General features: G+C 42.3%; 1 protein-coding gene across 7 annotated transcripts in view; it reads right to left on the bottom strand.

Moving 5' to 3' along the window:
• LOC120064272 (mitogen-activated protein kinase kinase kinase kinase 4-like) overlaps nucleotides 1-12,933 on the bottom strand; it is a 102,569-nt gene extending 89,636 nt beyond the window's left edge. For 5 of the 7 annotated variants that reach the window (XM_039014721.1, XM_039014725.1, XM_039014724.1 and 2 more), the window contains exons 1-2: nucleotides 12,614-12,929; nucleotides 12,239-12,304 (exon numbers count right to left, since the gene is read on the bottom strand). In XM_039014721.1, the coding sequence (XP_038870649.1) occupies nucleotides 12,239-12,304; nucleotides 12,614-12,670 (123 nt within the window). In that variant the 5' untranslated portion in view covers nucleotides 12,671-12,929. Of the gene's footprint in view, nucleotides 1-12,238; nucleotides 12,305-12,613 lie in introns of all 7 variants that reach the window. The other 2 variants (XM_039014727.1, XM_039014726.1) reach the window with 1 other exon arrangement.
• Between the last annotated feature and the right edge of the window lie 6,171 nt (nucleotides 12,934-19,104).

Genomic DNA, 19,104 nt, shown 5'->3' on the forward strand with positions numbered 1-19,104 from the left:
GGTCGGGAGTATAGTACTGGGCTATTTAGCTAAAGAATCCAGTGTCCTGCGGGAGACCGGGGTTCAATTCCCCGAAGGGGAGGAAGGAGTAGACTGTCCTTGAAAATAAGAATTTGTTCTTAAACTGACTTGCCTAGTTAAAGGTTGCAATAAGAGCATTACATTTCTACACCATCATTTTCTAATCTAACCAATACCCAAACAGGGATTCAGTGAAAATAAAATCTCATTGATTTATCAAGACCAGTCCCCATGCTCGTCTCAGAGAAGCGCGGAACGGTGCTAAAATTCTATTGCTTCTAACTTCAATGTGCTCTTTAAATAAATAAGACCTACACCCCTTTTAACGGCACATTACTCAACACTAGTGAGACTCATGTCGCTTACGGTAGGCCTACAGTATATTGAAAAATATGACGTGACTCTGCACCAATAATTACATATAGAGGATTGGGGGATATTTCTGTAATTCAGTGATATTTATTCCCATAGTAATTCGTTATGGATCCATAACTAAATAAACATCAGTATTTGTATCATTATTGTATTATTGACTGCATAAAGATGCCATTATTAGTTACATTGTTTTAGTCTGAACGTGCAGACTGGCACTAAGAACAGAACAGCGGGAACGTTTCCCTAGTCAGCGCTATTATTAGTGTAATGCCCCTTAAATATTTTGGAGATAATTTTGTAAAATGAGTGAGAAAAAGGCCATTCTTGAACATGGGGTGAGACATTGGTACTAATTTGTAAATAAAACCAGTTTGTTATTTAGAATGATTTATTTATGTTTTTAGAGGGAGAAAAACCAAAAACCTACAGCTATCTCATGGGTCTCCCAGTCGAGGCCGGCACGGATACTGAATCAGTATCTGTAGCAACACAGCTTGCACTGCTATGCAGTGTCTTAGACCGACTCAGGCGCTGTACAACGTGACTGGTCGGGAGTGGCCTACAGTAAGAGCAAAATAATCCTAACAAAATAAAATAATAAAAACCTTAGTGTAACAACAGTTTTAGTAAGTAATACTGAAGTTGTGCACAATTATCAGTTTCTATTTAGGTTTATGTCGCCCATTCATTGTCAGTTAGAGACACAGTAGGCCCCAAAAGCATAATCAGTGGAGTAATGAAGTGGTGACACAGAGTACCTTACTAAACCACAAATTACCTCTAAATCCCGCGGCGTAAACTCACACCTTTTAAGAGGAACCACTGTAAGGGCTATTTGACCAAGATGGAGAGTGATGGAGTGCTGCATCAGATGACCTGGCCTCCACAATCACCCGACCTCAACCCAATTGAGATGGTTTGGGATGAGTTTGACCGAAGAGTGAAGGAAAAGCAGCCAACAAGTGCTCAGCATATGTGGGAACTCCTTCAAGACTGTTGGAAGAGCATTCCTCATGAAGCTGGTTGAGAGAATGCCAAGAGTGTGTAAAGCTGTCATGAAGGCAAAGGGTGGATACTTTAAAGAATCTCAAATATAAAATATATTTTGATTTGTTCACCACTTTTTTGGTTACTACATGATTCCATGTGTTATTTCATAGTTTTGATGTCGTCACTATTATTCTACAATATAGAACATAGTAAAAATAAAGAAAAACCCTTGAATGAGTAGGTGTGTCCAAACTTTTGACTGGTACTGTATGTGTGTGCTACTCAGGGTATTCAAATAATTTAAATATGATACGGGGGAGAGAAAGTGAAAGTCAGTGTCTCAACACAAGCCTGTGTATGTGTACAGTCAGTGCATGCGAAAGAGTGTCAGTGTTCAAATCAAATTTATTTATAACGCCCTTCTTACATCAGCTGATATCTCAAAGTGCTGTACAGAAACACAGCCTAAAACCCCAAACAGCAAGCAATGCAGGTGTAGAAGCACGGTGGCTAGGAAAAACTCCCTAGAAAGGCCAGAACCTAGGAAGAAACCTAGAGAGGAACCAGGCTATGAGGGGTGGCCAGTCCTCTTCTGGCTGTGCCGGGTGGAGATTATAACAGAACATGGCCACGATGTTCAAATGTTCATAGATGACCAGCAGGGTCAAATAATAATAATCACAGTGGTTGTCGAGGGTGCAACAAGTCAGCACCTCAGGAGTAAATGTCAGTTGGCTTTTCATAGCCGATCATTCAGAGTATCTCTACTGCTCCTGCTGTCTCTAGAGAGTTGAAAACAGCAGGTCTGGGACAGGTAGCACGTCTGGGTTCAACTCTGAATCTCCATTAGTGTGTGGAAGTATGTATGTGTTAGATAGACTATGAGGATGTATCTTTGTGTGCATATGTGCGTTTGAAGTACACATTCTCTCGGGAGTTTAGAGAGTCTGCCCAGCTACAGGAGGAAGTGCTCTGGTGCTCTGCTCCAATCACAGGCCTGGGTTCTAGTCAGGTGACCTGTGTTATAGTCAGGTGACTTGGGCAGCACTCAAGTGTTGTGAATCAGATTAAAACAACCTTAAATGAGGCCCACAGTCATTCAGTCAGCCAGTCATTAATTTAGTTCAACCAGCCAGTCTGTCAGTCGAACCAGCCGCCTAGCCCTGAAAGTGGAGGGGAAGGGGATGAAAGGAAAGAGGCAGCCCCCAATTAAGAAAAACAGCCATTATAAGAATCAGGGACATATGGAGATTGCATGGAAGTGTGTTAAGTGAGTGTGTGTGGGAAGTGGGAGGAGTTTAAGTGAAGGAAAACTACAAAATAAGACAAATTAAACTTTGTATAAATAAACACACTGATAGATATATTTAAGGTTAAACCGAAATGGAAGACAATAGGGCCATGGTCAGAAATGTGTTTGGAGGAGATACAACTTTTATGCAATATAAAAAGCCATTAAAACAAAGAAGAGTCAGGTACAACATTACAGCAGGGGTGTCAAACACATTTTGTCTCAGGGGCCGCATCCGGTCTTCAATGAGGGCCGGAAGGCCACACTGAAATTTCCTTGCCATCAAAATTTGCAAAAGATAGTCCTTTTTTCTGATGTTCCCTGACTCTCTAGATGTCATTTAGGTGATTATTAGCTAGCTGGACATAAACTGTATGACTGCAGGTCCATTATAATTTTTACACAGTTTGAATTTGGTTTTAGTCATTTTAAAGTATAGTTCTTTATTTACTCAAACCACTGGCCTGCGGGCCATATGTTTGGTACCCCTAAATTAAAGTGAATACAGCCAGATATACCAACAGTCTCACTACTGAGAGTGGTATAAGCTATTCCAATGGACACCTGCTGTTTTTTGTCTTCTTTTTATGCTACATTCCCCAATCTCTCCCTAAAACCATGTGCCCACACAGATCAGACAGAGTGCCTCAGCCTGCCCCTCCCATCCTTATATCCCCTATACCCAGTCCAGATGGCCTCCCATACAGTAGCATGCTAAACCCTAAAGGCTCAGACAAGCCACAACTGTCATTAAGAACAAACACAACACACCGAGTTAGACTTTTCAAGACACAGAACCTGAAGATATATACCTAAGAGCTAGTGAATGTCTTGCAGCCAGAAGCCACAAGACAATGTCTCTCATCCTAAACTGCTAGTACCACCATTCATCGGACCTTGCTTGATTGACTACACTAATAGACAGAATACATAAGACAGTAATACTATCTCCTTGTGTCTGAACCCCTCTCAGGCAGAGTGTAGCATTGTGGGGTTTCTCCAGAGCCCGCCCGCTCACAGTTGCCCTTCGGTCTGTCCGGTACACACGGATCTGATGGCAGCTGGCCGGCCACGGCGGACATTTTGGTGTGGAACAGAGAGGCCTTCTCTAGGCCTTATCAGTCAGAAGGAGGTCAGAAATAGATAGCAGAATGAAGGAGCTGTTGTCTGTGAGGCCAGTTAGCACCAGGCTCTCTGTGTCTAACAGACAACTCTTTTAAGAATCATTACAGCCAGGCGAGCGAGCGAGCAAGAAAGAGGAAGAAAGAGAGAGAGAGGGGGAGAAGGAGAGCGACATCTGACTAAGCTAAACCTACTACCCCACACCATGGGACACCTCGAACACGCATGACTGATGAACTGACAGTGACATGACATGTGTGCCATTGGACGTGGGTGCGTTCCTGTGTAGACCTATGACTCATAGCCATCTACTGGTCTCCTTCTTGGTTTAGATAGAATAACTCAGAAAAGACTCCTGCATGTCTAGCTAACCCTCTTTAGGGGTAGAGTTGCAGCCTCATTTTGAAAGACCTAAAAGCCAGCGGAGCACACTTGTTCTCTACACACTACATAGACATAATACTGTAATGTCTTCTTCAGCCCCAATGAAACAATACACGCCTTGCAAAATAGCATTGTGGACTTCAAAGTTGTATCTGTGAAGAAAGTATCCAGTGAGCTGTCAAACCCACACAGAGGAAATAGTGTTTTCACAGAAATGCACTCAAAAAGATCAGTGCTGTCACTGTCTCTGGGAGCTAGAATGGCTGTCTATTTACCCTATTGTCTGAATTTATTAGTCATTGGGCCGCCCTATAACAGAGCATGAACACATACTGAGTGTATTGTATAACAATCTGTCTCTTCACAGGGGACATAAAGATGCTTATGGTTTGGAAATTAATGAGTCTGAAGGCGATCAGGACAAACAAGCAGCTGGTGCTTGTGATGATTGTATTTTGTTGGAGGCACGCAAGCGAAGAACAACGCTTAGCCCTTATTGATCAGGTCTCAACTCCCTTCACTGCGTCTTAATTTTCCTATCATATGGGGGAGGGGAGTGGGTGGGCATGGTGTACTGGGGGCTAGCTGGGTATATGGAAGGACCAAAGCTAGCTTAATAATCAGGGGGACAAGTTAAAAAGGGGGAGGAGGTAAATGGACACGATCTAAATGGGGGGGTAAAGTTGTCGCCCAGTCACATCATGGCCATAAGCTGCTAATTAGACATGGCTATGCATGGCTGGATAATGGGCCAGCCAGCCACCTGACCCTGAGGGCAGTCAGAGGGGTGTCAAGTCAATCTGGGGCCAAAAGCCAGGTCTCTCTCTCTCACTCCCTCTTCACCCCCCCCCCCCCCCCCCCCCCTCTTAATTCTCATGGACACAGCCCAGACCTTGCATTCCACAGTGAGGGCTCGTCCACTACTGCCATAGTGGAGGGAGAGGAGAGAGGTGGACCGCTGTATGTTTTGCAGCTTTTCCACCGTTCACAGCAAGCTGCCAGGGGGCTAAGCATTTGGCCGAGCCCCTGTGCTTGGGTGGCCGGGCTCTGGGAAGGATAGGACAACTGCAGTCTCTCTATTAAACTCTTGTTAGGGAGAGTCGAGCCAGCGTTTCAGTACGCAGTAGCAGTGACTTCATCTGGGTAGAATGTCGGTATGTTCATGAAGGACCTACACCTGGAGCAGGTAATGAGGGGAAACTAGGTGTTAACCACAAACAGTGTTTTAATTAGGTGGTAGCTAATGTCATGGACTGGTGTGCCTGACATTACAGTGAGAAGGGGCAATCCAGTGTTAAATTTACACTTTCCTTCAGTTTTTTTTAAAGACACCAGCAGGGATGGTGGTTTGAATCAGCAGAGTGTGGAAATGAAAGTCAGGTGAAAAATCAGGCCTTACTTCTTGCCAGGCTTCTAGTACATTTAAGCTGCTGTAAGTAAGTGTAGGTGCCCACTCCAAACTACATGGACACTGCACCGCATCACACCTCCCACCATGGACCGTAACCCTGTTCCTCACTCGCTCTCTCATCTTTGTCCTCTCTCATCTCTTGTAGACCTAAGGCAGATGGAGAAGGAGGTGGTGGAAGGTCAGGGCAGGGGGAGATCTCTAAAGCAGACAGCTCCTGCAGAGCCAAGCCAAAATTCCCCTGGCCCATCTGTAAAGTGCTTCAACGCTGCCTCTCCGTCTTTGCCAGTATTTACTCTGATGTACGGTATTGATGCCCAACCCAAACATCCGCCTGATAAAAGCCCTCGGTCCCGGAGAGAGGAGGAGAAGAAAAAGCCAGAGTTCAAAAAGCAAGCTCAGCCAACCATGCCTAGGTGCTTCAAACGAATGGAAAAGATAGATAAAAAAAAATAAAAAAGATAGACTGACACAGAACCTTCCTTCCGCCATGATCCAAAAATGTGCACTGGACTTTTCCCTTGGAAAGTTAATGATAGCTACAGGAGCTGATCTTGAGTTGCAGCCATAAAGGAATGTGTTATGCATAGGTGTGGGTGAGGCACATACAGTACCAGTCAAAAGTTTGGACACACCTACTCATTCAAGGATTTTTCTTTATTTTTACTATTTTCTACATTGTTGAATAATAGTGAAGACATCAAAACTATGAAATAACACATATGGAATAATGTAGTAACCAAAAAAGTGTTAAACAAATCAAAATATATTTTATATTTGAGATTCTTCAAAGTAGCCACCCTTTGCCTTGATGACAGCTTTGCACAGCTTGATGACATCTTGGCATTCTCAACCAGCTTCATGAGGTAGTCAGCTGGAATGCATTTCAATTAAAACAGGTGTGCCTTGTTAAAAGTTCATTTGTGGAATTTCTTTCCTTCTTAATGCGTTTGAGCCAGCACAAATAAGCAATCAGACTCATTCGACATCCATCTCTGTGTCCAAAATGGAACTTCAGATTGACATGTGGGGTTTGGCGGTATCCAGATTTTCATATCGTCATACCGTCCTTCTGTCACCCCGGGATTTACTGTATTTTCGGCTTGGTACACAAGGAGGCGCCAAAATGCTAAAAATACCATTGGGCATCTATTACCAGAATGCTAACAAAATTAGCACAAGTAATAGAACATTTCCATGGAGGCTGCTAGCTAAATATTCTAAATAAGCACAAACAAAAATAAACTAATTGCAAAGACAGGCAATCCAGCTCATAAAGTTAGACATTTATAGGGAGGAGCTAACCGAAGAGTTTGGTGAGTTTGGACATGCTCTGCTCGGAAGAAGAGGGAGGAACAGACGGCCGAGAAATATCATGCTGCGTTTTATAAACGCAGATCTAAAATGCTTCTTATTGTAATTTCTGCTCAGCATCAGACAACTTTTGTGCTTCAGTTGCACTTCTAAACTCAGATGAGAATTCACGAACGGCATTCTATCAACTGACAGCACTCTGACTGATGTGTAGCTACTTTTCTCCTCTCGGTGAAGCCAGACCATTTTTCTCCAGTAAAATGCAAGATTAACTTAGGAAATATATCTTAGGAAATATATCCGGCTACATTCTTTATATGACAGGCCTAAACATTAGAAATATGACGGTCATGCATCGTTTCGCAAAAAAGACCTTGCTATTTCATTGTTAGCTCATTTACTTGTTTGGCTGGCAGTCATAGCGTTACACTTCTGTTGTCATCTGATGAAAATCAATTTTCTGAATGTGTTGCACTAATGTATTTTCTGTTAAGGAAAACTATAGTTGCACATCCCTAATCACTCTGTAGAAGCAAAAAAAGACTTGACTTTCAATATAAAACGCAACCCTGTCAATACAGAGCTGGACTCACTTGCTCCCGATTTCTCCCGTTGTGCTATTTACAACTGTTCAGGGTAACTACGTAAGCGTCATAATGTAAAATATGTGACAGGTGAAATGAAGAACGGAATCTACTTTATCTCCTAATGCATTGCACAAGTTGAAAAATATATATATATATAAATATCCAAATGTATTGAAAAACTTCAAATAAATAATTTCAACGGTATTGAATAACCATCCCGTGGCTATTTCCAAATACCCCGGTATACACAGTACACCGCTCAAGTCACCAACTTCTCGTCATTACATGATGACTTCTGGCATTTTGCTACTTCCTCAAGTCTGACTAACATCCACCAGCTCTCTACAGAAAAGCTGAGGACCAAGCAAACAATATCAAGTTCCTTGAAATAACCATGTCAGACTAACTAGAATTAACTGAACCGTTGACCAGTTGTAGAATGGACTAGACAGTTATTATGAGGGGTTATAATTGGGTTAAAATATTTGCAGAATGGGCCATTACAACTCCTGCTGGGTCTTACCATCTAAACAAAAACACCTTTCATTATGAGATTCTCTCTCTCTATGTTGACTCCAATGCTTCCCACAGTTGTGTCAAGTAGGCTGGATGTCCTTTGGGTGGTGGACAATTGTTGATACACACAAGAAACTAACCAGCATGAAAACCCCATCAGCGTTGCAGTTCTTGACACAAACCGGTGCGCCTGGCACCTACTTCCATACCCCGTTCAAAGGCACTTAAATCTTTTGTCTTGCCCATTCACCCTATGAATGGCACACATACACAATCCATGTCTCAATTGTCTCAAGGCTTAAAAAAACGTATTTAACCTGTCTCCTACACCTTCATCTACACTGATTGAAGTGAATTTAACAAGTGACATCAATAAGGGATCATAGCTTTCACCTGGACTCACCTGGTCAGTCTGTCATTTTCTTAATGTGTTGCATACTCAGTGTAGTTTGTATTTACAATGGTGTTTGTGCTTCACTGGTTGCCCTTTTCTTGTGGCAACAGGTCACAAATATTCCTGCTATGAATGCACACTGTGGTATTTCACCTAATAGACATGGGAGTTTATCAAAATTGGATTTGGGAGTTTATCAAAATTGGATTTGTTTTCTTTGTGGGTCTGTGTAATCTGAGGGAAATCTCTCTCTCCACCACAACAGCTGCTGTCCACATAGCTACAAAAAAGGCACACAGCTGCCATTAGCACGTCTGAATATGATGGCCAATCAAAAAGGGCTGTAGATCGAATATACACATGCAGATCCTAACACAAACACACACAGCTGTGGATCAAAACATATGCAAACCCCAAACACACACATAGACTGAGGCACTAAATGAATGTGGGATATGGGAAACTCTCTATTTTAATGACCGAGTAGGCTTAATCCTTCGGCAGCCTTCATGACGTTGGCAGTCCCTAAACAATATGATTTGATGTAACATTTCTTTACGCCCGGTTCTTTATATATAGCAAATTGTTTATGTGCCAGTCCCCAGATCTAAGAAGACATTGTAGCTAGCTACTCATGGTGAAATGATTTCATATAAAACAAGTTGATTCAGTCAAGGATATCATCTGCTCTCAAGAGAAAATGGCTGCTACAGAATGTATGTTTTTAGATTTATGTACAGAGAATATCTGCTACAGTCCCTAAAAGGAAGACAACCTGTCAGCACACACCCAAATGCAGAGTGGATGGTTTTAGACAGAATCAAGATAATGACACACTACAGAAAACTCTTGGTTGTATCTTGATGTTGACATTCTGTGGATTCCTGGAGGGAGGAGGAGCCTGTATTTTCAGTAGCGGTGTGTGGGTAAAATCACCGGGGAAGCCAATGCAGAAGAAAAGGCATATTACAACCTGTGTTGTGATAATTGCCTTGTTTGCTCTATAACCTGTTAGTTCATATGCCTGGACACCGTGATATATAGGCCGAAAGGCCGAGACAATACGAAAACAGTTGCAGAATAAATTCAACCACACAATTCTTTCAGCACAAAACTGTCCGGTGAAGTCCACAAAACATATTGCATGTAGCAAACAGTTACATGACCTACAGCATGGTCAAGCAAAGTAATATTTCTGACAAATTTTCAGACTACTAATCAACTATTGATTTAGAACCATGGAGAGTTACCGCAAGTCTCAAAGAAAACGGGAGCTGCTTCCACTATTCCAGCACCATTTCAACATCTAATCATCTATGCTTAGTTCAATACAATGACAACTAAAAGAGAGCAAAAACTATTTAGTCCCATCAACGTAAGCTAAATATGATGTGGCTGTCCATGGTACTGATTTCTGTGTGTGTGTAAGTAGAAAAAACATGTTGACTCACTCTACTTGTAGAGAAACACAATGCCATCCTCCTCTTTCATGTTGCCTAAACGGTCTATCACTCGGTCATACAGTACACGCGTTTGTTTTTTTTTGTCCTAGACTACCTGGCTAAAATACTTGCTCACTAGACTAACTTCCTTTCATGGGCAATGATGTGCCAGGCCAGCTAGCTAACATTAGCATACTATATCTAGCTACATGTTGATCTTCCATCCTCTCAGGCCAGGGGCACAATGTATGAGTTTACGGTTGATCAAAATCGCCATTATAATCATTAGCCAGTACGGAGAATTAAGTAAAACCACAAGTCCAAATCCCTATCTCCATCCATGGCTAAATTAGGAAAGGGATGATTTTAGCCAGCTAGCCACCAGAGGACAACAACACAATGAAATAAATACATTTTTGTTTTCTGTCAATAATGACATGGCTTGTGATTGGTCTGAAGCCAAACCCAAACTGGCTTCCCTTGATAATTTTTTGGGGTGCGCCAGAACCATTCACAGCTGAGCTCACTCAGTTTAGCTCAACGCTAATTGGCTATTATTTTAATCAAGGGATGCCAAATGCTCGCTGGCTTCCCATGCATTCAATGCTATGGGCGGCAACAATGGCACATTCTTTCTGACCAGACATCAGATAGATACGCTACACAGATAAGCTTTGCCAGCAGCATACCACCCTGCATCCCACTGCTGGTTTGCTTCTGAAGCTAAGCAGGGTTGGTTCCTGGATGGGAGACCAGATGCTGCTGGAAGTGGTGTTGGAGGGCCAGTAGGAGGCACCCTTTCCTCTGGTCTAAAAAAAAATATCCTATTACCCTGTGTAGGGTGTAGTCTTTCAGATGGGATGTTAAATGGTGGACTGACTCTCTGTGGTTGCTAAAGATCCCATGGTATTTAATGTAAGAGTAGGGGTGTTAACACTGGTGTCCTGGCTAAATTCCCAATCTGACCCTCATACCATCATGGTAACCTAATCATCCCCAGTTTACAATTGGCTCATTCATCCCTCTCCTCTGTAACTGTTCCCCAAGTTGTTGCTGTAAATGAGAATGTGTTCTCAGTCAACTTACCTGTTAAAAAAAAAAACATACTGAGACAGAGGGATGCTTTCTCCAGTGAGATACATTCAGCCTCTTGAAAATTTATGAGAGACGAAATATCTTCTCTTTTTTTGGGACACCTGGCTTCCGTTGGCATCCATGAATACACACCACTGTGTATCCTCACTCTGAACCTCTGACATGTCCTCTGATTATTACATGTTTCTATCATACCCTGCTGAACAGCTATGTAGAGCTGATGGAGGTCAGCTTTGATCACTGTATCACTGGATATCGACTGACTCAGTTCATCACTAGGCCCGTGAGATCTGCACTGATCCAGTCCTGGTCAGCCCGGTCATTGTATACAGTAGGGTGTAGTAGCGTACACTGTGAATCCATGTGTTTGTTGGAGTGTTTCCACCCACGGAGGACTCATTTGTCCAAATGTTAGTTTTACAGACCGTTTTATGTCAAATAAGTTTATGTAATTAATTACATATGTCAAATACATCATCTATATAGTGCAATTTATTTGGCTTTGAGTTGGCACTTTTGAGACTATGCCATTGCATATGTTACCAGGCAAGCAACATCATTATCAAATTGGCTATTTGAAAGTTTTCAACCAATTTATTTGACCCAGGTCTAAGTCTTCCATTGGAATCCATGTGACCAATAAAATCAGGCGACAACAGTGTGATGCAAGTCGTCTATGCTGAACAAGTCTGGACATATTCTCTTTCTACAAGGTAACAGCAGCTTCAAAACAACAGGATGTGATGTAGGTAGGCTGCTCTAACCACTCTCCAGTGACATGGGGAAGGGGTGACGGTAGCTGGATACTGTAGGCGCAATCTCCTCCACATCGAATCCCATGCTGTGCTAGTCGACTGTTATTACAGTGGCATGTCAATTTGCCTATCACGGCATCGGATCTGAGTATACAGTAGGCCTAACTAGAATGCGCAACCGTGCACACCCAGTAGCGCAACGGGAGAAGTTTGTCAGGCTCGTATGATGGCCTAAGCATTGGCAGGAAAATTGGCAGGGAGATGAGGGTCTGGTTTGGCTTACATGTTGTTGACGGATAAATAAACGAACAGTTGGTAAGTCCTAACACAATAAAACACACGAAAAAATCGTAAAGAAAATAAAAGGAACAGTTATATAGGTTGGCCTTTACATCTCAGCGCATTACTAATCCAGTCCAGACCGCACTGGTCCAACGGTCTATAATTGCAGCTTCTCTTGAGTAGGGAGAAAAATACATGTTTGAGCTAGTTTCCGCCTATTTCGAGTATATACCCTATATGGAATATGAAAATCCAAACAAACCTTGTATACTTGTCCATAGGTACCATTGCCGACCACTTCCACCAGTTCGAAAATACCAGCTGGGTCCTATAAAATTAAATGATCAAATGGTTAACATTTACCAAATAACTGTTTGTGAGAGAAGGATGGTTTAGTATGGGCCACGTTACAACCCGTTAAATCAGGTGGTTGCGACCGAATTGCCTCACATCCCAGAGCATTGCAAACAAAAGAATGATTGGAACTCAGCCACCTAACGGTATCCACAACAAGAACAACACATACTATTTGTGACACATTTTACCAGGGTTTATTCCATGGTGGCGTCAATAAAATTACAATACAAGGATTTGAACAGCAAATAACACAAATCCGCATAACATGCATTGCACTCACCCGCAAAGAGGCAAGGTCTATGTCCACTAGACTTTTAGCTGGAGACTCGTTCGCCATTTTTCTATAATAAATAGAAATTGCAACGTCTATTTTAGTCTCTTCAAGTCAATTGTCTATATGCAATGCCGTAATCTCATAATTGAAATTGTTATCTTATTCCTTGCTAATGTAATGTCGATCCAAAGCGGGGTTTTCTTTGTAAACTACTCCCGTCGTTGTCGAGCGGACGCGATTACTCCATATTGCGCTACCACCGTTGGCAGTGAGTTTGCTCCTCTCAATTCTCCGCCCTGCCCCTCTCTCGCTCTCAATTCAATTTAAGAGCTTTATCTCTCGTTCTCGCTCTCCCACTCACTCCACTGTAAAGCCTCACCAACACAGGAAGCAGAATCAGTCAGTGTCTGAGAGACAGATAGACCCGAGAGAAAGACGCTGCAGGTGCAGGGGGAGTGGATGGAGAGAATAATAGTGAAGAGCTCCCCCATCAGAAATTCATCCAAACATGCTGAATTTATGTGCCCTGCTGCTAAACTCATAATAATGACTTTTTGAGCATTGTTGTTTTCCTGTAGTCTTCATAAAACCACATCCATGCAAGTACACAATCTTTATTTGACCCTGGGTCTGTTAATCAAATTGTATGGGTGGGAGAGGGATTGAAGTAGAGATCAGTGTCACCTTTTGGATTTATTCATGTTTATGATGGATAAATAAACTGTTTATTATATTACTGTAAGGTGTAACCAAAATGTGTTTATGTGCTTGCAAGGGCTCTCTCTCTTCTTTCTGCTGTCTGTCAGTTTGTTAGATAAGGCTTTCGATCAGTTAACTCATTAGTCTTTAACAATGACAAATAGCCTGTAATTCATAAAAATTATATTCAAAATTATATTCTTATATTCATCAATCTACTCACAAAACCCCATAATGACAAAGTGAAAACTGTTTTTTAGAAATGTTAGCAAATTTATTCAAAATAAAAAATGAGCTCAGGTGCATCCTGTTTCCATTGATCACCCTGTGGTAAATTCAATTGATTGGACATGATTTGGAAAGGCACACACCTGTCTATATAAGGTCCCACATGTGACAGTGCATGTCAGAGCAAAAACCAAGCCATGAGGTCGAAGGAATTGTCCGTAGAGCTCCGAGACAGGATTGTGTCGAGGCACAGATCTGGGGAAGGGTATCAAAACATTTCTGCAGCATTTAAGGTCCCCAAGAACATAGTAGCATTCTTAAATTGAAGCAGTTTGGAAACACCAAGTCTAGAGCTGGCCACCCGGCCAAACTGAGCAATCGGGGGAGAAGGGCCTTGGTCAGGGAGGTGACCAAGAACCCAATAGTCACTCTGACAGAGCTCCAGAGTTCCTCTGTGGAGATAGGGGAACCTTCCAGAATGACAACCATCTCTGCAGCACTCCACCAATCAGGCCTTTATGGTAGTGTGGCCAGACGGAAGCCACTCTTCAGTAAAAGGCACATAACAGCCCCCTATGAGTTTGCTAAAAGGCACCTAAAGGACTCTAACCATGAGAAACAAGATTCTCTGTTCTGATGAAACTGAAATTGAACTCTTTGGCCTGAATGCCAAGCATCACGTCTGGGGGAAATCTGGCACCATCCCTACTGTTAAGCAAGGTGGTGGCCGAATCATGCTGTTGGGATGTTTTCCAGCAGCAGGGACTGGGAGACTAGTCAGGATCAAGGGAAAGATGAATGCAGTAAAGTACAGAGCGATCCTTGATTAAAACCTGCTCCAGAGCACTCAGGACCTCAGACTGGGGTGAAAGTTCACCTTCCAACAGAACAACGACCCAAAGCACACAGTCAAGACAACGCAGGAGTGGCTTCGGGACAAGTCTCTGAGTATATACACTACCATTCGAAAGTTTGGGGTCACTTAGAAATGTCCTTGTTTTTGAAAGAAAAGCACATTTTTGTCCATTAAAATAACATCAAACTGATCAGAAATACAGTGTAGACATTCTTAATGCATCCCAGAGTTGCCTCTTCACTGTTGATGTTGAGACTGATGTTTTGCAGGTACTATTTAATGAAGCTGCCAGTTGACTGTGAGGCGTCTGTTTCTCAAACTAGACACGCTAATGTACTTGTCCTTTTGCTCAGTTGTGCACTGGGGCCTCCCACTCTTTCTATTCTGGTTAGAGACAGTTTGCGCTGTTCTGTGAAGGGAGTAGTACACAGTGTTGTACGAGATTTTCAGCTTCTTAGCAATTTCTCACATGTAATAGCCTTCATTTCTCAGAACAAGAATAGACTGACGAGTTTCAGAAGAAAGTTCTTTGTTTCTGGCCATTTTGAGCCTGCAATCGAACCCTCAAATGCTGATGCTCCAACTTCTTTAATCAGGACAACAGTTTTCAGCTGTGCTAACATAATTGCAAAAGGGTTTTCTAATGATCAATTAGCCTTTTAAAATGATAAACTTGGATTAGCTAACACAGCGTGCCATTGGAAAACAGGAGTGATGGTTGCTGATAATGGGCCTCTGTACGCCTATGTAGATATTCCATTAAAAATCTGCCGTTTCCAGCTACAATAGTCATTTACAACATTAAAATGTCTACACTGTATTTCTGGTCAATTTGATGTTATTTTAATGGACAAAAAATGTGTTTTTCTTTCAAAAACAAGGACATTTCTAAGTGACCCCAAACTTTTGAACAGTTTTTTGTATATTTTCACAGTAATTCTATTCAAAACATTTCCTTTTCACCATGTTCTATAGAGCATCAATCCCTGCTCTTTTGTTGAATGTGATTTATATTTCTCTGGCATCACATGGCTTTTATGAAAAGGGCCTTATTGTAACATAAGAGCATTTTATTCTGCATCTGCACTGCACTGTAATACCACTCATATTGCAGTCAGTTGTTACTCTATCTCATATACACTGAGTGCACAAAACATTAGAAACACCTTCCTAATATTGAGTTGCACACCCTTTTGCCCTGAGAACAGCCTAAAAACTTGTCTGGGCATGGCCTCTACAAGGTGTCGAAAGCGTTCCACGGGTGATGCTGGCCCATGTTGACTCCAACGCTTCCCACAGTTGTGTCAAGTTGGTTGGATGTCCTTTGGGTGGTGGGCCATTGTTGATACACACGGGAAACTGTTGAGTGTGAACAACCCAGCAGTGTTGCAGTTCTTGACACACTCAAACCAGTGCCCCTGGCACCTACTACCATACCCAGTTCAAAGGCACTTAAATATTTTTTCTTGCCCATTCACCCTGTAAATGGCACACATTCACAATCCATGTCTCAGTTGTCTCAAGGCTTGAACATCTTTCTTTAACCTGTCTCCTCCCCTTGATCTACACCAGCGGTAGGCAACCCTGTTCCTGGAGTGCCACAGATACTACAGGATTTTGTTCCAACTAGGCACCACACCTGACCAACTGAGCTAATTGATCAGTTCAGTGATTGCCTAAATTCAACACACCTGGTCTTCTAGGTCGGTTAAATAAAAAACATGACTAGGGTTGCCTAACCCTGATCTACACTGATTGAAGTGGATTTAACTGGTGACATAAATAAGGGATCATAGCATTTACCTGGATTCACCTGGTCTGTGTCATGGAAAGAGCAGGTGTTCTTAATGTTTTGTACACTCAGTGTATGTAATCAAATCAAATCAAATGTATTTATATAGCCCTTCTTACATCAGCTGATATCTCAAAGTGCTGTACAGAAACCCAGCCTAAAACCCCAAACAGCAAGCAATGCAGGTGTAGAAGCACGGTGGCTAGGAAAAACTGCCTAGAAAGGCCAAAACCTAGGAAGAAACCTAGAGAGGAACCAGGCTATGAGGGGTGGCCAGTCCTCTTCTGGCTGTGCCAGGTGGAGATTATAACAGAACATGGCCAAGATATTCAAATGTTCATAAATGACCAGCATGGTCAAATAATAATAATCACAGTAGTTGTCGAGGGTGCAGCAAGTCAGCACCTCAAGAGTGCACCTCAGGTGCAAAAAAGACCATGTTTGTTCAGGACCCATCCAGCTACCACTGCACTCCAGACACAATCACACACTTTCACAGATGGTCTGCACTGAGGTGAGGAAGAGGGAGGGAGGGGTTTTATGGGCAGGTGAACGATATGAGGAGTTTTTGCGTGGCCCTTTACCCCATAATATACACTAGAGATAAGGATAACATTTTTGACACCCTTCTAAACAGGAGTGCACCGCAGGAGTGCACCTCAGGAGTGCACCTCAGGAGGTACATGTAATGTACCTTTCTTTAATGCCAATACCCTATACATTACAATGATGTCACTTTCCAAATTGCATTCCCTCACAGAATCTAATTTGGCAATATGGGAAGTAAACAGTTCCTCGGTTCCTAAACATTTCCTCATAACTCAGTCTGTGTGATTTCCCTCATGTAAGCAGATCCAAATATGCCCAAAACAAAATCTCTCATTAACCATTGCAGTCTATAAAAGTAGAGTAAAGTTCAATATTTGAGCATCCAAACAGAATATTTAAATATTGTCTGTCCTAACAACCTCATACCTCCCCCTACACTAGAGCTGGTTGGGTAAACAGAAGAGATTCACCTCAGTGTGTGTGTGTGTGTGTGTGTGTTTGCCTACTTGCCTCAGGGGCGCAAAAGTGGAAAACAAGAGCAGACACATTGAAGAGGGAGGTAAAGACTTGGAAGTGCAAATGAAAGGACACTCGAAGCAGAGCCATTCAGTTCTTCCTGTTTATTCAGTATTACAGTTATCCACCTTTACAACCTGTGGTGTCTGATAACTGTCACACTGTGCTTGTACACACACACACAAACACTGCTTCCTCCTCCGGCCACAGAGAAAAGCAGAAAAGAGAAACCGTTTGCATACAATATATCGGCGGCAGGTGTGGGCAAAAAGACAATGTTTGTTCAGGACCCATCCAGCTACCACTGCACTCCAGACACAATCACACACTTTCACAGATGGTCTGCACTGAGGTGAGGAAGAGGGAGGGAGGGAGAGGTTTTATGGGCAGGTGAACGATATGAAGAGTTTTCCGTGGCCCTTTACCCCATAATATACACGAGAGACAAGGATAACATTTTTGACACCCTTCTAAACAAATGCAACCCATCTTTTACTCCTGCTGAGTAGACAGTACCTCAGTTACTCTGGTCTAGAAAACAATGTTGTGACAATACTCAAATTACTATGCAAATACTCCTCATGACTGCATTGTAATTCCGGTACAACCCAGTTACACAAGTATTTTCATATTTACAGATAAGATGTGTATGGTGTTTGAGTGGAGAATATACAGAATGTGTGGGATGAGTGTGTGTAACTCAAAAGCCTCAGCCAATTTCACGCACCTCCAGGGGATAGGTTTATTACAAAAAGATAATCTAAATGAAATGAGATGCCAACAAACATACTATCTCATGGGATCTGTTGGTTCAAGCATCATGTGATACGATGATACAGTTCCAGGCTTCTGTACTGTCATGCACCACAAGCGTGTGTGCGCACACCTGAGTGCTTGAGTGAGTTTTGCAAACTCGTAAGGATAGGATCAGCAAAGACCTGGAGGATCTGGAGAAGGTCTGTATGGAGGAGTGGGCCAAAATCCCTGCTGCAGTGTGTGCAAACCTGGTCAAGAACTACAGGAAACGTATGATCTCTGTAATTGCAAACAAAGGTTTCTGTACCAAATATTAAGTTCTGCTTTTCTGATGTATCAAATACTTATGTCATGCAATAAAATGCAAATTAATTACTTACAAATCATACAATGTGATTTTCTGGATTTCTGTTTTAGATTCCGTCTCTCACAGTTGAAGTGTACCTATGATAAAAATTACAGACCTCTACATGCTTTGTAAGTAGGAAAACCTGCAAAATCGGCAGTGTATCAAATACTTGTTCTCCCCACTGTACCTTAAACCATGTATAAACATGTATAGATAAACCATACACGCAGATAGCTGTAGGCTATACATTCTCAAGCTGATTGATGTAGACACAGACTAACACACAGCACATGAAATTAGGAAAAATACTAAATTACTTTGATCAATCTATTGGGAAATAGATCACGGTTCTGAATCAACATATTCACCTCATGGATCAAGGCCTTATATTGACATCTGTGCTCAGAATCTAGGTGACCATCAAAGGCAGACTGGGGTGTGTTCTGTCTGTTGTTGTCACAAAGGGAGAACATGAGCTGTCTGTCTGTCTAAGTGTCTGTGAACTCAGTGCCCCAAAAATAACCCCACTGAGTGACTCATCTACTGTAACTCTCCACTACCACCCGGTGGTCAAATAACATTACTGCAGGCTACCAACAGCTAGGAGCTCAACGTCACTGCCCAGCAACAGCCCCATTATAGACTAACTATACACTGTGTACAAAACATTACGAACACCTGGGCTGTGACTGTCAGGTTGTGGTGCTGACCACAGTGCATGCTGGGTATACTGCAGCTGGTGGAGTTGCTGT

This window comes from Salvelinus namaycush, chromosome 19 (genome assembly GCF_016432855.1).
Source record: "Salvelinus namaycush isolate Seneca chromosome 19, SaNama_1.0, whole genome shotgun sequence".
Lineage (NCBI taxonomy): Eukaryota > Metazoa > Chordata > Actinopteri > Salmoniformes > Salmonidae > Salvelinus > Salvelinus namaycush.